We start from the raw sequence: 19,999 nt of genomic DNA, 5'->3' as shown, positions 1-19,999 counted from the left end.
GTATGCATGCTAGGCTACACATACAACGTCTGCTGATATACATTAAGTAATTGGGCATCCAGCAGCCCCATTTGCATGCAAAGGCTGTTGCACACCTCACATTTACAAGTCTAAAATTAAAGCCCAGTTTGAAGCTGGCTGAAGGCTAGCTGCTAGAAAAATAATGAGATAAGGAAGGAAATGGCTTCTATTGATCAGTGCTTTTGGCCTCTACAGTTCAATCTTTGCTAATTTTCCCTTTGAAATTGTATATTCAGGTAGAAGAGAGAGACTTCCAAGAGTATCTGGGTGGGTTTTTTTTCCCCCTCTTAAATCCTACAGTTATAAGCTGGTTGTGTTTATCCACAGCATTTCTCTTAAAACTGTACCTACATGTATGCTGCAATCTGTTGCTGTGCTATATTTTTGCTTAACGGAGTATTCATGCTCTTGTGGGATCACATGCATCATCTCAAAAAAGAGCCACCCCAACACAGACTCACACGCTGGGTCTGTAGCATCATTTTGTTTTAATTCAGCCCACATTTATCAAGCAGCCAATGTCTTTGTGCCAGACACTGTGCCAGGGGCTTGGAATACACATCAATCAAGTACACTCTCTGCCCTCAAAAGCTCACGATATTTTAACAGCTTCCTAGTGTCACGGAGTTGAATATTTTAGCTTAAAAGGTCTTCCCTGATCCGCCTGGTTGAAATGACTCCTTGCTTCTCTGAGCCCCTGATTATGCTCAACCTGTGTCCCTAGAAGAAGAGACCCAGTGGACATAGGCCTAGAAAAGTCAAAGCCTAAAAGCCAGTTAGTTACTCAGGTCATCAAGAGGAGGTGGCTGCATTGCAAATGGCCTCTAGGATCAGTCTGTGGGAACAAAAAATGTACCAATGTTTCCTGTACCCTGGTGTGGTCACATGGAAGAGAATGCCAATCTAAAGCAATCTTAAAGGAATTTACTCACAAGCACCACCTAGAGGAATGGTGGAGCCCTACAAGGACAGTATACCAACTAGTCACTTGTCATTCTTCATGGAATGCTTTGTATTTCCATATTTGGCCATGTCCTTTGTTTTACTTTGACATCAAGATTGTGAGGTCCCAGAGAACAGACCAGGATCTTTTTTTTTTTTTTTTTTTTTTTTTTGAGACAGAGTCTCACTCTGTTTCCCAGGCTGGAGTGCAGTGGCACAATTTCGGCTCGCTGCAAGCTCCACCTCCCGGGTTCACGCTGTTCTCCTGCCTCAGCCCCCTGAGTAGCTGGGACTACAGGCGTCCGCCACCACGCCCGGCTAATTTTTCGTATTTTTAGTAGAGATGGGGTTTCACCGTGTTAGCCAGGATGGTCTCCATCTCCTGACCTCATGATCCACCCGCCTCGGCCTCCCAAAGTGCTGGGATTATAGGCGTGAGCCACCAAGCCCAGCTTCAGACCAGGGTCTTAAGAAGATTATCTTTCATAGTGCCTATTCGATGGTAATGATCATAAATACAGTATAACAGAAGGAAGAATATCTGGTGGCTTATATGCATTGGTAGTTTCTCATGGTAATAAGCATTTTTTTTCTCTTCCTTTTAGCACAAGTGCATATACCTTGATAGCACCAAATATAAACCGGAGAAATGAGATACAAAGAAGTACGTATAGTCATTCATTTAACATTCAGAATGCTTCTCTCTTTTTACAGTTGGATTGTTTTGGTGTGAAGTATTTTTATTTTCTTTTTCTTTTTTTTTTTTTTTTTGAGACGGAGTCTCACTCTGTCGCCCAGGCTGGAGTGCAGTGGCACGATCTCGGCTCACTGCAAGCTCCGCCTCCTGGGTTCAAGCCATTCTTCTGCCTCAGCCTTTCCGAGTAGCTGGGACTACAGGTGCCCGCCACCACGTCCGGCTAATTTTTTGTATTTTTAGTAGAGACGGGGTTTCACCGTGGTCTCGATCTCCTGACCTCGTGATCTGCCCGCCTCGGCCTCCCAAAGTGCTGGGATTACAAGCGTGAGCCACCGCGCCCGGCCAGTATTTTTATTTTCTGATTTATATAGACTCACCAAATCTCATCAAGGTTTTGTTTTTTTTTTTTAAATATCAACAGTTTTGATTATAAAACTGCCTATAATAAATCCATAATAAATGCCCAGTTAAGTAGGTTGCATTGTTTGAAAGTCTATCAAGGGGCTAAAGTTAAAGGATGGTCATATTTTATGCTTTGCACACCGCCTTTGCCGGTGTTTGAATCATTCAGAGGGGATGCCACCAAATGGGAAATATTTAAAAATATTCTACTGTTAACACTTCTAAGTTTGTTTCTCTACATTAGTAACAGAACTCATGACATGATGGTAGATCCTGGATTTCTGTTGTCTTGAACAACTTTACACTTATTGCTAATAAACCTCCTTGAGGGCGGGGACCACATCTTACTCGTTTTTGTGCTCTCTGTACTTAATGTGCACATAACATGTTTAATTGATGTACAGCAAATATAAATGCTGCTGTTTAAAGTTATAGCATTATCCTTTAGAGGTGGAAGAGAACTAAAGTTCATTTAGTTCACAAAGAAATTGTAGGCTTATTCAAGTCCAGCTGTGGGGCTATGCTGAAATTCGATGGTCTCTTTTATTAGATGATTGGTAGGAAATTTAACTTCATGACTAATGATGGACAGAAAGGCACAAAAGGGAAAAAGATCTCTAAAGAGTCCCCACCAGACATGTAGCCCCGGGTGGGACAGTGGGTCAGTGCAGAATATGACAATCATAGCCATGCAGGGACTATGGGAACTGCCAGCAGTTCTGGTATCTTACAAGCTTTTGATTTAAATACTTAATAGGAGATTAAGTCTCAATGTGGTCTGGATTCTGAAGTGTTTCAGAATTTGTTTTTCTAGTAATGGACATTTGAAACAGGTCTCATGAGGAGATAAGGGGAGGCGCTGGAGTGACAGAACTAGTTTCTCTCTGGCGCCCCCTGCTGTCGTGCAGAGTGAACATTTAGGAAATGAGCCCTGCTCCCCAGGAAGCTGACTCTGCATAGTGGTCTGGAGTGCCCCAAACCAGAGCAAGGGTCTCCACCTGTGGCACCGAGCCCTCACTCCCTAGAGTTGCAGTAAGCTTGGGAGCATTGAACATAAAGCGAGTATGGGCATCAGAATTCTCTGGGGATATGTTTACCTGTGTGTGGAAAGTTCTTATTGACATGAAAATATTCTAGTTTTGCACACATTTTCTATAGGAAACTTTAAAAATTAACTTGATATAGAGTTTTTAAAATGCCAGAATGGTAGGAAAATCTATACTTCTTTGTTTTAGTAGGAGCCCAGGTGGTTTTTCAAATTTGAACCCTGTGTGCTGACTCTTGGTGAGAATGTGCCACAGGGCCTGGCCCAGGGTGACCCGTAGGGGTCAGGGCTGAATATTGTGTTTCTAACCTGGAAGCCTTGTTCACTCATGCTCACATGTAGTTAATTGCCTTCTAATAGTTGTTTCTTATGCTTCGAAGGGACTGGTTTTCTTTTAGAAGTCTGATAACTGACGATTTGATATTTCTCGCCTGGCTTAGTTGCGGAGCAGGAGCTGGACAACCTGGAGAAGTGGAAGGAGCAGAACAGAGCTAAACCAGTTCACCTGGTGCCCAGGCGGCTAGGTACGCAAGCACAGCCGCTGCCTGAATGAGGGAGGGCGGGGCCCCCTATGGATCCTGTTAGCAAATGTCCATGGTAGTTTGTTTGGTCATTGTGCTGCTTGGGTGGAATGCGTTTAATGTGTATGTGTGTGTGTGTGTATTTTTTTTTTTTTTCTGATTTTCTGCAAGTAGCAAACCTGTAATGCCAGAGCTCTATGGGAACACAGTGATGGCTTAATTGCCAAATAATTTAGAGCCTCTTAGATTGACTTTGAAAAAGCTTACCTGGGGCGCTGCATATGCCCTGTCATAGCACTAGTCAGGATGGGAGTAAATGCTAGCACAAGCATATTAATCATGGCAGTTAAATGTTAATCTGAAGAAAAGGAGTGGAGAGTCAGTTTCAAGAGGAAGACGAGAGTGAGCTGGAAACCCGGTGGTGGGTATAAGAGAAACATCACCTGTGTTTTTATTCTACAGATAGAGACCTCTGGGCCTCTGGAGCAGATGCTGCCAGTGTGATGAATTGTCTGGGCCGCCTTTGCCGGTGTTTGAATCATTCAGAGGGGATGCCACCTAATGGGAATGATTCACATCTTTTCTTTGCTTTTTCTCTTCTAGCAGCAGCCGAGAATTTAAAGGGTTGGATACACAGTGTCCACAGATTTAGTTAATACAAGCATGTCTTGTGTCAGGGGCCCCTTACGGTTGTGATAGTTTTAGAGAAGTTCCCGCCCCACACCCCGCCCCCCTACCAAGAACATAGGTAAAAATAATCTAATTTGGAAATTATTTAATGAGAGGAAGTAATAGTAATATTATCATCATCCCACTGTATTTCGTGAAAAGGGCTAATCTCAAGTGCCTCCTTTGTGCAAATGAGCCAGACTCGAAGGGTACAATCAGAAAACAGCTTTAATCTTTCCTAGCTTGGCCCCTGAGATTGGCTATGTGAGACCAGTCTTTCCCAGGCTTTTTGGATGATGCAAGAAATTAAAGCTTTTTGGTCTCTCTCAAATAGTAGAGTGACCTAGCTAATTCTAGGCCTAAAACAGTCTCATTTCAGTAATTAATGTTCAGTCTTAGGTACTGATCAAAATTCTGTTACTAATGGAGATGAGAGCTTCTCCCGTGCTCTAACCCAGGCCTGTTTCAGGTAGGAATCCAGCAAGTGCAACAGGGTGTGGCTGGACTTTTCTCTATTCACGGCTCTGTTCCCAGATTCTGACCTTTATAGGATTGAAGGGGGAAGTGGAGGGAGATAAGAGAGGTCGGGGTTCGTAATGCAGTGATCCTTGTTTCTTTGAGCCTAGGTTTACGCTGACTGCTCATTCTTCTTCCTGGGGTTCTTCGAGTTTTTCAGCATCCCCCATTCTCTGCCACCCATATCCCACCTGGATTTCCCTGATACAGACGATTTCCTTTCCTGTCGGCAGGACTTGGCCTCACTGTTGGCTCTTGGTAGACTCCTTTTAGGGTTCCATTGTTCTTGACATGGCCCTCATAGGCAAGTCCCTTTAGATGGCTTTAGGTTGGCATTCTCTTTCATGAGAATCACATTAAAAGTACAGGAAATACTTGTGCATTCTTTCTTTTCATAAACTGTGAATGTGGGCCGTTTGTAATGTAGCTACCTCTTCTTGAGGACTCATCTCAGTGGCCAATTGACAACAGCCTTATACCTTTAGGCTCTAACTGTTCTAGGCATGAATCCACTAAGACCTTCAGACTCTTAAAAATGCAGGTTGAGGTCTCCACCTGATTTTCATTAAACCTCTCCTGCTCATCTGATGTGAAGATTCGCCTTCCTCAAAACACAGAAGACATAGAATTCAGAATGACATCTTTCCTCAGATTTCTGCCTCCCTTTGACCTAACCAACCTCTTTTATAGGCTGAAGTTAGTTAAGGTTCCCCAAGGTAGGTTTCAGTTACCTCCTTGCAGATCTTGCTTTGAGGGGCCATTACCTCCCTTTGGAATTTGAAGTGCTTGGCATCTGTTGTCTTGAAGCCTTAGCAGAAAATGAGCAGGATTCTCATTTTGACTTCCTGTTATATGCATTATCTAGGGATAGTCAGGTATGTGTGTGTGTGTGTGGGAGGGGCTTGGGGGTAGAAAAGAAAATTCTAGAATGTATTACACTTTGAGATGAGTTTTGAACAAAACTTGTGAATGCTTAGACATGTGGCTCTCTCCATTTCTTCTAATTTTCAACTCCTCCTGTACTTCTCTACCCCCTACAATATTGGAATGGTTGCAGGAGATACTAAAAGTTGCTGTAACATTAGAGAAAAACATCAACATTCCTTACTGTTTTGAAAGAAACATCCCCCATCCCCCACAATAGCAGTCAAAGGGCCAACACCAAACAGGCCTTATATACCTTTTGGATCTCAGAAGAAAAGTCCCTATGGTATCTTTCTCAGTTCAATTATAAGATCTATAGTGAACACAAATTGTTTTAATGCATCTTCTGTGAGAGTGAATCTTTCAGAGAGCTGACACTTTTAGTGACCAAAGCACCAGAGAATTATTTCAAAGGAATCTTTATAATACGCACACCAAGCTTGCATAAACACTGAGAATTCCCTAAACGGCAATTCTTAGATGATTGTCAAGCTGCCAGGATTTCTGGCCCCAAATTCTTTTAGGTTTAAGAGAGAGAGCAAGTAAATAATCTAACATCCATATTTTTATTTTGACTATATAAGGAAAGAACAATAAATAGTATGGATTGATGATCAGTTACTAACTAGAATATTCCCATTGTATTTTTAGAAACTGGGTTATAAAGACTACATACTTGTCTAGTGGCAAGACCTCTGAGAGCTTCCTGAGCCTTGCTGCTTGGACATAAGGCAATAGAGTTAGAAGAAGAAAAGCAATAGAAGCACCTTTGATCACCATCTTTACTAGGTTCGGGCATGGTCATATTCAAGCAGGAGGAATATTCTACAATTTCCAGGACAGGCACTATTTCTTCTGTTTAGCACAGACCTTTAGGTATGATTTCAATCCAAGTGAAAACTTTAATACCTACATGATTGAAAAACCTTAGTAAAAGTGCTCTTTTGTTTTAAAAATATGGCCCCCTCTTTCTATCCAGCTCTCTCTTCTAAGTGATTCCCCTTCTTTAAGGTCTTATTAGAAAACTGGCTATGTTCTTATTTCCAAGAGCATGCGAATGTTAAGGAAACTCATGTTATAGATTTATTATGTATTAATTAGTCCTCGATGGCTGACATTTCAGCTTAATATTTATGTTTCACCTTCGTGGGTTTTTTTTTCCTAAGGTGGAAGCCAGTCAGAAACTGAAGTCAGACAGAAACAACAACTCCAGCTGATGCAATCTAAATACCAGCGAAAGGTCAGAATTCATCTCTTTTAGTTGAATATTGGTAAGGAATACGAGTACCTGCTCTTTCAAGTAACCGTGAAATAACACAGTAACTTTACCAAAAGTATAAAATCTTCCAACCAGTTGCAAAAGGCAGCTTTCAAAATCAAAGCTCTCAGGAAGTGAGAAGTGAAGAGATGGATACCTTCAATTCTTACCCAAGCCCTTTATCACTCAGCATGACCCTCGATTAAGGGAATTATTTTTTTCATTTAAGTTAACTATGTTTAACTATAGTTTAAAGTCTACTATGTTTGGAATGTTTTGGTTCTAAGAATATGGATTTGTTTACTGCATGCCAGTCATGGAAGTAGTACAAAAAGTATTTAAGATTACCAGCGATTTTTACAATGAACACTGAGTTTTGTAATCAGGAAAAATCATCTTCCCTTTTCCCTTCCCAATACACACACACACCACACACACATACACACAGAGAAAGACAGAGATAGACAAAGACAGAGACATTGAAGAAGAGACAGACCAAGGAAGAAACACAAAGACAGAAATTTCGCGGGCAGAAGACGTAGCCCGGCCATTCTCTGTGATCTAAGTAGCTTGAAGTAACAACCTATAATCATGGTGAGGTATAGCACAAACAATACTGTAATTTGCCTTTCATCATAATTTTGTGTTCCAGAGTTCAGACTGAAAAATGGTAACTGTTTTCGTTCTCTGTAATTTCAATACAATTTAGCTAAAAAGAGAAGAATCTGTAAGAATCAAGAAGGAAGCTGAAGAAGCTGAACTCCAAAAAATGAAGGCAATTCAGAGAGAGAAGGTAAGGAGGAGGAGGATTAGTTCACATTTGCTGATCAACAATTATAGTTTCATTGTAGAAGGTTTTTATTATAGTAACTTTAAAAATTTATCCATCTTTCTCTCTCTCTGTTTCTATTCCCCACTCTTCTCTTCCTCAGCCAATTTTTTTCCTTCCATTTTATCCTTCAAAGGAAGATTCATGCTTAGGTCTTGTGATTTTAGAGGAGGCACTCCCTTTACAGAGCATAGCCTGTATTTCAGGTAGAACAAAGACAATCAGTAAGTCATCACCAGGAACAGGGTGAAGAGGCTTGCAGACCCTTAATAATTATTGTGTTGCAACCTCTTGTCCTAAAGATCATTTATTCGTTGTCATTTAATATCCATAATTGGCTGGCGTGTGGGTCATTTATAGCTGATTTCTTCATGGGTCAATAATGTACACTATTCATAAATGTTTGTGGTTGAAACTGTTTTCTTTCTTTTTTTTTTTTGAGACAGGGTCTCACTCTGTTGCGCAGGCTGGAGTGCAGTGGTGTGATCACAGCTCACTGCAGCCTCATTCTCCTGGGGTCAGGCAATCCTCTCACCTCAGCCTCCTGAGTAGCTGGGACTACAGGTTAACACCACTATAGCTATTTTTTTTTTTTTTTTTGGTATTTTTTGTAGAGACAGGGTTTCACCATGTTGCCAAGGCTGGTCTCGAACTCTTGGGCTCAAGGGATCCACCTGCCTTGGCCTCCCAAAGTGCTGGGTTTACAGGAATGAGCCACCGTGCCTGGTTTAAACATTATCTAAAAGTAGTGTTTTTCCCTTTCCTAATATGATAACTGTAATTCTGTTGGCATAAATTTGCCAGGATGTGAGAGATGGGGAGAGACAGTTGATCTGTAGACCCTTCCCATTGAAAATATGGCCCTTGAACAAGCACCATTGGCATCATCTGGGAGTTTGTTAGAAGAGCAGGATCTCGAGCCCTACCTCAGACCTACTGAATCAGAATCTGCATTTTAACAAGCTCCCCAGGTAATTCCTGTGCACATAAAAGCTCGAGGAGCATTAATTTAAGTGACCTTGCAAAAGAAGGGGTGACCCATCCTTGTTCTTCCACAGATGTGATTTCTCTGGCTGATTGGCCTGCACTGTCACCATGATCCTGGCCTTCCCTGCTGTAGATAAATCTGTAGCTTTTCATGTTAAATGTGAGCCTAGCTAGTAGCTTGTTTCAGATAAGAAAAATGAACATTAGCCATCTAGAAATGACATATTTCACATTGCTAGTGTGGAAATGGCCGAGGGAAGTGATAATGGCTGTGCTTATGGAGCACTTATATTTTAAAATGCACAGCAAACACACACATGGACATCAGCCTGCAAACACACTGCCCTCCTCCCTAGGCAAATGGCTACTGCCCAGAAAACTCTGAGCCAAGTAGAATCCAAGCAGCCTGTTGCCACCCAAGAGCCTCTAGCTTTGTCTCTGTTCTTCCCCCCACCGGCCGCTGGTCCCCTTCTGCCCTTCATTTCCTTCTCTCTCAAAAGAAGTCAGGGGACACTGGGTCTCATTCTGATTGGTCGTCATCTCTGTGTGCAGCATTTAGTGAGGGAAGAGTAGACTGGATTCCTTGCCAGCATTTGTGCATGTTCTTTGATCCTTAATAGACAGAAAGGTGTGAAAGTCAACCAGCTCTTTAGTATCCAGTCATGTCAGTGGGGCCCAGGAAGAGTTAATCCTATGGGTACAAAGGGAAATTTGGAGACAGCACTGGTATACTTGAGTTGTATTCAGTTCAGAAATGTAACTTGCATTCCCTAGCCTAGAGTCTGTCACAATATATATACTTCTAGTGATGTTCTGTAGCTTCCTTGTACTGGCTTGTACTGTGAGAATTGTCACATTTTCAGGATTTTTTTGAGCTACTTGGCTTCATCATTGTCAGCTTGAAACCTACTGGGGTGGAACATATTTATGATGCTGAAATCAGTAAATGCTGCAGATTAATTTCCCCTCCTCCTCCTACCTGCTAGACCTGATTAAATGTTGACCAGCAAGCACACCACTGCTTAGCACTAAATGAAAAAGGTATTTTCTTACCCTCCCCTACCACCCACATTCTAAAGCCAAACTTAGAGGGCTAGGGAGAGCAAAGATTTGGGGAAATAGCTGGCCTATTTTGTGTTTGATATTTATCGATTTAAAAGTAGATTATAATTCATGTAGTGGGCAGAATAATGCTCCACCCCCAGATGTCCACGTTTTATCCCTGGAACCTAGGAACATGTTTCCTTACATGGGTAAGGGGATTAAGGTCACAGGTGGAATTAGGGTTGCTAATCAACTGACCTTAAAATAGCATATCCTGCAATATCCAGGTGCCCAATATAATCACAGTGGTCCTTAAAATTGGAAGAGGGAGATAGAGAACGAAGAGATGATACTAGGAGAAAGATTCAGCCCACCACTGCTGGCTTTGAAGATGCAGGAAGGGGCTATTAGCCCAGGAATGTGGGTAGCCTCTAGAAGCTGAAAAAGACCAGGAAACTGATTATTTTCCTTTGAGCCTCCAGAAGCAACACAGCCTTTCTGGCACCTTGATTTTAGCCCATTGAGACCCATTTTGTACTTCTGACCTCCAGAGCTGTAAGAGAATAAATTTGTATTGTTTTAAGCTGTTAACTTTGTGGTAATTTATTATAGCAGCAGTAGGAAACTAATACTACTCATGTGGTTTTATAATGATGCATTAATTTCTTTTCCAAGAAATCTATAAAGCAGAGACAATGTCTCTAAGACATTAGAGCATTAGAGTAAAAAAGCAGTCTACCAGATGCAAGTGTTTTGCCACTGGTTCTTTCAGCATAAATAGACAGGTTTTCCTAACTCCCCACAGCAAGCATTTCACCCAAATTTAGTGCTATGGGAGTAAATCACATTTTCCCTCCATAATCACATGATAAATAATAATTTTATTTTCCCATACTTTCATAATACCCACAAACCTAAAATATGAAAATCTTCTAACTCCATTTTAAAGACTCTCTCTATTTCCTGGGTTCATCTTATTCTGCCTTCGATCTACATATGTTTGAGATAATATACAGTATTATATATTTTCCAGATACAGCCATCTTTTAGATATGGGAGATTGGTTGCTGCCTCCGCCTCCTCCCCCAACACAATGGATACCAAAATCCTATATAAAATGGAGTAATATTTGCAATAGCATATGTACACCCTTCTGTACACTTTAAGTCATCTCTAGATTATTTATAATACCTAATATGATGTAAATGCTGTGTAAATAGTTGTTATACTGTATTGTTTAGGGAATAATGACAAGAAAATAGTCTTACATATTCAGTACAGATGCAACCATCTATTCCTCATTCCCTGAATATTTTCCATCAGAAGTTGGTTGAGTCAACAGATATGGAACTCACAGATAAGGAGGACCAACTATACTTCATTTGATTCCCCAACCTCTTGGTATCATAACCTCAGAGAATTCAGGAAACCAGCTAAACATCTGAATGGCTTCCAACACCTTTCCTTGCTCTTTCCAGTAGCTATGGCTGTCAAAGTCATTTGAAGCACTGGAAGTCACAGTGTTTTATGCAGACACTGAGAAGCACAGTTAGTTTTAATGCTATACGGTGAAGTAGGAACTAACTGGTAGAAAATAAGTTATGCATATTAGATGCAGAGCTGCATACAGGTACTTGTTAAGGAATCACACTTGTTGCTTTCTTATTTCTAGGAGGCAAGTAGTAGCAAGGGCTAATAGTTTAAGAACAATTTTAGGGGTAAACTCAACATTGAGGAAATTATTTCAATGTTGTTTATATAAATTGGGAAACATTTCCATTTCTGAAAACTTTCAGGGAACATCAGTGTTTCCAAGAAATGTGGTTCCTACATCATGCATTTCTTTGTAGATGACTTGGTGGAAGCATTAAGCCTTTGGTTATTGAAATGTAATAGGATCTCACTAATTAACCCCATAATGTTGCAATGTTAATATCTCTGAAATAAACATGTGGTACTAAGAGTGTAGCTGATAGCTTTTCTGTGCTTCACTTACCTTATTTGTAAAATGGGTATAACAATGTAATAGTGAGACTGGTAGGACTAGAGGATGCAACATATGCAAAGCCCTTAGTTCAATACCTAACACTTGGTAAGCACTCAGCAAAGTACCCTAACCTAATTATAAATGTAAAGAAGTGCTTTAACACTATCTCATTGGAATCTATTATATCAACCTCTTGGAAGGGGGACATAGAGAGTATTATTCTTTTTATGCATGAATTGGATGGGTTCAATTATTTCATTTCTACTAAACCCACATGAATGAGGTTGCTGGAGAGAAAAACGTATGTGACTTTTGTTTTTTCTTTTGCCACACTGCATTTCTGAGATTTCACCTCAGCTGGGTCTTTCACAATGCCCAATGCCCAGCATTTTTTTTTTCTTTGCATTGTAACTGGGAACCAACCCCAATTACCAAAATCCTTGCTGGCTTTATATTCTTATACTCTCCTTTCGTTTGCAGCACGTGACCTTGTCTCTCACTTCATAGGAAATAAAGGTCGCCGGCCTTAAGTATCTTTATTTTTCTCTTTTCTTACTCTCCCTTTGCTGCACCTACCACCATCCTATCTCAGGAGGAATCAGAAGGTCCATTTCCTCATTGGTACCATGGATTCTTCCACCTGTGTTCACCATTTCATCTTCCCTCCGGTCTCCCCAGGGACCTTGCTTCTCCATCAGTTAAGCTCCCTTTCTCCTCTCGCTTTCTTGTTTTGTTGTTTGTTTTGTTTTTGTTTTTCTTTCTCAGGATTTAATCGTACTCAAATCTCTCACCTTAAAAACAAATTTTCTGTATAGTGGTCTGCTTTCAACTCCTCTGTCTCAAGCATTATTGTTCGAACTTCTTGAAAGACTCCTCTACCATATTTGGTTCCCAAATGTCAGTCTGTGGACTGACTTTCTAACAATCACCTGAACCAAAGAATCTCTATTTAAAAAAAAATGTTCCCCAGGGGATGCATGGCTCAGCTAGCTTAAGAACTTACCTTCTCTGATTCCTTTCCTTCTCTGATTCCTCGTTTGTTGGTGGGCTGCGTTTGGCTTTTCTTTCTAATGCTTCTCTGGTTCTAATCTACCTAAGATCACCAATGGTGTTCTTAATTGAAAAATCCAGCTGGGTGGAGTGGTTCATGCCCGTAATCCCAGGACACTGGGAGGCCAAGAAGGAAGGATTGCTTGAGCCCAGGACTTTGAGACCAGTCTGGGCAACATGGTGAAACCCAAGCTCTTAAAAAGAAAGAAAAGATCCCAGTAAAGATTCTTAAATTCCTCACTTATTTTTGCTCTGTGTAAAATTAAATATTAAGGCTGGGTGCGGTGGCTCATGCCTGCAATCCCAGCACTTTGGGAGGCCAAGGCAGGTCAATTGCTTGATCCCAGGAATTCAAGAGCAGCCTGGGAAACATGGTGAGACCCCATCTCTACAAAAACACATATATTAGCCAGGTGTGGTGGTACATACCTGTAATCCCAGTTACTCAGGAGGCTGAGGCATGAGAATCACTTGAACCTGGGAGGTGGAGGTTGCAGTGAGCCTAGATGGCACCACTGCACTGTAGCCTGGGTGACAGAGCAAGACCTTGTCTCAAATAAATACATAAATAAAATTAAAATTTAAAATTAACTATTAAGTACTCTGTCCTTCAAATTCCACCCTCCTGAATGTCCCTGGGATCCTTTCCTTGTACTTGTTTTTCCACTATTGATGCTTACCAGATCCCATCCCTTGGTCTCTTCTGATACTGCTGGGCCTAGGCCCCCTCTCCTTAGATGAAAAATTCCACATTGAAGGATCTAGTTATTGTTTGTGCTAATTTCTGCAGTCCATATCTTCAGGCCAGACCATATTTCTAAATTCCAGAACCATATATTTTACCGCATGCTTGATATTTCTCCCTAAATATTCCACAAGTATACCTCAAATCCAATAAATACAAAATTGAACTCATATGTTCATTCTGATGCTCTTAAATGATAGTAATCTTAGACTCTTCCTCCGTTTCTTACTCACCCCATATCCATATCGTCATACTTCCTATTATTTCTGTCCCTTAAGTTTTTCTCAAGACTGTCCTTCCTTCTCTCTTCCCTGTACCTGCTGACTTAACTTGGGGCTCATAATTTATGGCCTAAATTACTGTGAGAATCACCCCAGGGGTTCTCGTGTATTTGTGGCCCTTGCTGCAGTTTAACCTCCATGTTGCTATAAGAGTGAGCCACTTCCTTTCCTGCTTAATATAATGGCTTACTGTTGGGTTTCATAAAGTCCAAACTCCTTTACTTGGCACATACATTCCTATATAATTATTCCTTCTTACTTTCTCCACCTTATCTTCTACTCCTCTCTCTATAAACATTGTTCAATTTATCCATGAGCTTCTTGGATTTCCTCGAGCTAACATTCTCTGTACCTTTGTATATTAAAAATGTAAGTTCTGGGAACGCCCCTTTCCTGTCCAGGTTTACTACCAGCCCATGGTTGCCTTTGTGCAAATTAGAGCCCATTCTCCATCCAGTCGGTCAATTCTGTGGGTGCTCAGACTGGTGATAGATAGTGCCTTTGTGAGACACAGAAAAAGACACCTCCTCTGCGCCAAAGCAGCCACATGCTGCAGTACAAATCTTGGTGAGCTGAACACTGGCTTTATTTTTCCTTTCCTACCTACCTCCTGCCTGCTGGGACCCCCTGGGCTGAACAACCCATATAATGGAGTGTAGTAACCCTGTTCCTACCTTCTCCTCCTCCTGGAACACTCCTGCTTAAGATTGGTTTGGATATAGAATTTCTATCTCTCGTTAGAGCCATGGTCTTTTATTTGGTCATCAGCTCTTTGGGGATTATGAAGAAAGCTGTGAGTCCACTCTCCATAGAAAGAAGCACCCTCATAACATGCAGCTTACTCAGAGTTAGAAACCACATTCCCAGTGTTATTCAACTTCTTGGCTCTCGTGCTCTGGATGGAGTCTAACACTAAGTAGGCACTGAGTGACTGTGGAACTTTTGAGAGCATTTCCTGACAATCCATATAAGTGCTTTTTCTGCATTCTTACTGTGTTATTTGCAAACTGCTCTCCCCTAATGTGTTTAGCATACTGCCATCATTGCTTTCTTGTCTGTGTCCCTAATGAGGCTGTAACATTTTCCAGAATGGGCACTGCTCTGTTCGTAGCTGTATTCCCAGCATCTAACATGGTACCAAGCATATAACAGGCATTTGATATGAATAGGGATTGAATATAATTTTTCAACTATTCCAAAAATACTACTACTACTACTTTTTTCACCCCCAAAATACTTCTCCATCAACTGTCAACTTCTGCTGAGGCATAAACAGACCCCCCTTTTTTTTTGAGATGGAGTTTTGCTCTTGTCGCCCAGGCTGGAGTGCAATGGCGTGATCTTGGCTCACTGCAACTCCTGCCTCCTGGGTTCAAGCGATTCTCCTACCTCAGCCTCCCGAGTAGCTTGGATTACAGGTGCCTGCCACCACAACTGGCTAATTTTTATATTTTTAGTAGAGATGAGGTTTCACCATGTTGGCCAGACTGGTCTCGAACTCCTGACCTCAGGTGATCTGCCCGCCTCGGCCTCTCAAAGAGCTGGGATTACAGGCATGCGTCACCACACCCTGCCATAAACAGACTTTTGTTGGATAAAATTTAGCTACTGTGTGACTGTTTGTGAGTTGGAATCTATTAGTGAAAAGGTTAAAACTAGTGGTCTCAATTCCTGACCTCGCTAAAGGAATCCAGCCTTTTGTCTCTAGCTGTTTTTGTGGCTTTCTCCCTGTTCTCTGAGTAGCATTCTGAATACTGGTTTAATCAACACTTACTGCTTGCTTGCTGTCTTTCACCCTTTTAGATCCACCACAACCCCCCAGTCCCCATCCTGGAAGGCAGGGCACTCATCACAATTGAACACTTTTGTGCTCATGAGTCAGGATTTTTTCCTAAAGCAGAAGCAAGTTTATTTGGTTTTACAATTTTCTATTAGTTTGCCTCCTAGAATTCTGTGTTTCATTAATAATCCAGTTGCTTGCCTTATAATTGATTCTCTTTGACTGTAGTAAATTTCCTTTAGTTTTTTTTTCTGAAACTGCAATCATCATCCATTTTGCCTTTCAAAATGGGACTAGTAATTAGTTTTGAGTGAATGAAGACTTTCATGGAAATGAACAATACAAGCAGTTTTTTCCTTTCTTTGAAAGATGGAACCAGACTTATGTTTGGGCTTGAAAGTGATGATTTCCATTATTCTCCTTTCACAGTTCCTCTTCTGGGCAAATCCAATTTTTTATGAAAGCAAACCCAGCTGCTTACTGTCTCTCTTGGATTCATTTAAAACTTCATGATCCTCCTGGATAACAGAATGTGTTTCAACTCCCCATTAAATTTGTTGTCTGGGAATTTTACTTGTTTTTCATAGGTTATAGCAAGTTAAAAAATGACAGTGTGTCATGGTGAGCAAAAAGCAAACGTTCCTGGGTTATTTAAATTGGATTAAAATATGCCACAGCCATGGTGACAGTAATATCAAATATGAAGCCCTTTATCTCCAGGCTCTCCAAACAGCTAATTATAAAAAAAGAACTATTTTCTATTCAAGTGGATGGCTTTTTTAATGGCATGTGCTGTTCAGTCCCTCAACAGCTTTAAGTATCTGATACTAAGTCAGAAGGGAGTTGGGTTGTCTTGTTGAAAATCTCTTCTCGTATACTTTAGTAGAATTTGGGTGTATATATAAATTTTGTATGAGCTATTTAACCATTTATTATAATTTTAATTTAACATACTTAGTATGGAAATTTCATGTTTTCATTAAAACATTTTGAAAGCACTGCTTAAAAAATAAATGTTGCTATCATTTGAACTAAAGAATAAAAATGCAAAATACTGGTTCTGTGATTATACCAATCAAGTTGGGAGAGGGGAGCTGTGGAAAGAACTTGGAGCTCCTGGCTTTCAGTGCAGTGCCCATGGGTCTGACAGGCAATGCCATCTTGGAGCCTCTAGCAGGATGCTGTATTAGACTCTCAAGGCCAGTTGAACCTTAGGATTTTGGACCTTGGGTAACTTTAGCATCATGACTCTGCTTAAAGCATCTTTAATAAGTTATGTTTTGATATTTGCAATTTCAGAGCAATAAACTGGAGGAGAAAAGAAGACTTCAAGAAAACCTTAGAAGAGAAGCATTTAGAGAGCATCAGCAATAGTAAGTTAATGTTTTCAGAACTTTGTGCCTTTATAGGCAGATTGTTCACACAGGTTTTAAATTCAGGTGATGGTAACTTGCCAAAACACCTGGTATTGGATTATTGGCTGTTATGTTAATTATGTAATTGAACTCTGTCACCATGTAAGTAAGGTGGGAGACACGTCTACTCACCAAAGTATCCTTTAGTAGTCAATAACACTAATTTTGAGAAATTCCCCATTATAAATAACTTGGAAGACTTGATCCTTTGGTGATCCAAGGTACTTCTGCTTATGTTGACGTCCAGGATACCAATATAAGGAATAGGATGTTTGCACTGAAGTGCCTAAGCAGCGTCTAAACTGACCAGGGATTTATCTAATGGTTTTATAGCAGTCCTCATACTATACACTTGTATGTTTTTCTAGACAAGAATTGAGAAATCATTTAGTAGTTATTGGCAAAACTCTCAACTGGTGGTCATACACCAAGGTAATTTGCAGTATGATTTTGTGAACAGCAGCAGCTAATAGATATAGGGCAACTACTACGTGCTTTATAACATAATCTACTTTGTTATGTAGGCTTTAAGGATAAGCTCATGTCCTAACTCTTGGTAGCCAGGTTACCTGCACATTGATTAAAAGACAAAACCAAAGAATCCTATTTCTGGCCCTACATTAATTCTAAATGTGGTAGAAATAGAACCAAGCAGATCTGGGTTCAAAGTCCTAGCTCCCGCTAAAACTCTTTGAATGTCAGTATTTCTTTTTTTTTTTTTTTCTTAAATAGAGATGATATCTATCTCATAGGCCATTTGCAAGAATTAAATAAAATATGTAAATGACATAAAAGTGCCTGACTATTACAGGCACTTGAAATGATCCTTCTTACAGAGGTCCTTGTTGAATAGGATCATATAACTTTTATTTTATGGAGGCTGTACACAAATTTCTGGTCCCACCAGAACCAGTAATGGGCCCTCCACTTTCACATGAAATATTCACTGCCTGCCTCCTGTTCTCTCGCTCCATTGTTGTTCCTTGTTTGCAGAATTTAAGATCACTCAGATGTTGGGGTGAGCATGTTTGTGACACCCTCCAACATATTCCCCCTCTAAGCACAGTATCTTCTGGTTTCTCATGCCATTAAAATTATGCTGCCTTTATCATAAGCAGCTCCTTCTTGCTTTAAGATTCAGAGGCAGGAATGGAAGAGACGTTTCTCAACCCTCCGCTTTGCTCCTTAGCAAGTTAGGTACTGTGTTTCTGCTACCCAGGTCAGAAAATAGATGGGAGATGGGATGGGGTAGGATGAAAGTGTTGATAAGTGATGTCATCCTCCTTAGCTAAAAGGAGCATCACTCTCATTTTCATTGCAGAATCCTTAGCCTGTCTCTCCCCACTCTTCTTCTAAAGAAGGCATTTGAGTGAGGAGCTGGTGGGAGGCTAAGGAGCTAAGTACCAGGAGAAACTGTCTGTCTTGCAGAGAGATATGGTGGGAAGGAGGCACTAGATGAAGGCTGTGAATGTATCATTGCCTCTCCTTTCATGGGTAGAGAATGAATGAGAATTTATTTCAAGGCTCAGCCTGAAGAGTTGAGAGAGATTAGGGGCTGGGCTGGTGGCTTTGTGTCTGGAATTGGTTCCTTCTGGTGGGTTCGTGGACTCGCTCACTTCAAGAATGAAGCCGTGGACCTTTGCAGTGAGTGTTACAGCTCTTAAAGGTGGCACAGACCCAAAGAGTGAGCAGCAGCAAGATTTATTGTGGAGAGCGAAAGAACAAAGCTTTCACAGCATGGAAGGGGACCCAAACAGGTTGCCACTGCTGGCTAGGGTGGCCAGCTTTTATTCCCTTATTTGTCTCTGCCCACATCCCATTGATTGGTACATTTTATAGAGTGCTGATTGGTCCATTTTACAAACCTCTAGCTAGCCACAGAGCGCTGATTGGTGCATTTTTACAGAGCAGTGATTGGTGCATCTTACAAACCTCTAGCTAGCCACAGAGTGCTGATTGGTGTGTTTTACAATCCTAGCTACAGAGTGCTGATTGGTGCATTTTACAATCCTCTTGTAAGACAGAAAAGTTCCCCAAGTCCCCACCTGACCAAGAAGTCCAGCTGGCTTCACCTCTCAACTTCAGTAGCCTAGAGTCACAAATGAGAACAAATGTCATTGTCCTGTGGCATACTAGTCTTACATTGGAAGAGAGAAGACCTACTTAGCAGTGAGGGGCCTTGGGCACAAGACTGGATAGTTGAATGGGTTCATTCTCTGGAGAGTTCTAAATATGGCAAAGTAAAGGATAAGAGATTCTTGAAGTTTTAAAAGACATTAGAAATTGTGCATCCAACCTCCTTTCTTTTATAGTTCCAGTTTCTTGAGTTTGTGTTTTACTAAATACAGAAGATCAATCACCCCTTTTCTGTAAAGAAAAAAAAAGTTTGCCCTCAGCCACCCGGCCTAGTATCAGTGGAGCTGAATTCAATTACACGCATATTTCACTCTTGCTCTTTCTTCGGCTTATTGTAAAAGTCCCAGTTAACCAGGAAAAAGAGAGTTTGGCTAAAATTGAGAAGTATCTCAAATTGATTTTTAAAGCCTATTGAGAAACACAAGAAGAGGTATATGTGTGAGGTTCTTCTTTGTAAGAGTATTGTGTTTTGAATTACTTTTGAAATTAAAAGACCAATAACTCATGAAATAAGCAGCAATTATGTAGTTAGAAATATAAAAGAGATTTAGAAAAGATGGATCCTTTATATGACAAGTCTTTGTCATACCTTCTTGGAATCAGTTTGTGGTGGAAAAAAATGTCTAGGAAAGCTCTTTGGATTTTTTTTTTTTTTTTTTTTTTGAGACGGAGTCTTGCTCTGTTGCTCAGGATGGAGTGTAATGGCTCGATCTCGACTCACTGCAACTTCCGCCTCCTGGGTTGAAGTGA

General features: G+C 40.8%; 1 protein-coding gene across 4 annotated transcripts in view; it reads left to right on the top strand.

Annotated features, from left to right (window-relative positions):
* The window catches only part of EPSTI1 (epithelial stromal interaction 1), a 117,496-nt gene that overhangs the window by 22,072 nt on the left and 75,425 nt on the right, over positions 1–19,999 (top strand). For 3 of the 4 annotated variants that reach the window (XM_032150789.2, XM_058437833.1, XM_058437831.1), the window contains exons 2-6: positions 1,569–1,627; positions 3,548–3,631; positions 6,904–6,977; positions 7,705–7,788; positions 16,998–17,071. In XM_032150789.2, the coding sequence (XP_032006680.1) occupies positions 1,569–1,627; positions 3,548–3,631; positions 6,904–6,977; positions 7,705–7,788; positions 16,998–17,071 (375 nt within the window). Of the gene's footprint in view, positions 1–1,568; positions 1,628–3,547; positions 3,632–6,438; positions 6,614–6,903; positions 6,978–7,704; positions 7,789–16,997; positions 17,072–19,999 lie in introns of those variants that run through there. The other variant, XM_058437832.1, reaches the window with a different exon arrangement.

Source organism: Hylobates moloch, unplaced genomic scaffold (assembly GCF_009828535.3).
Source record: "Hylobates moloch isolate HMO894 unplaced genomic scaffold, HMol_V3 SCAFFOLD_4, whole genome shotgun sequence".
NCBI classification, from domain to species: Eukaryota; Metazoa; Chordata; class Mammalia; order Primates; family Hylobatidae; genus Hylobates; species Hylobates moloch.
This window is presented reverse-complemented; position numbering and strand designations above follow the sequence as displayed.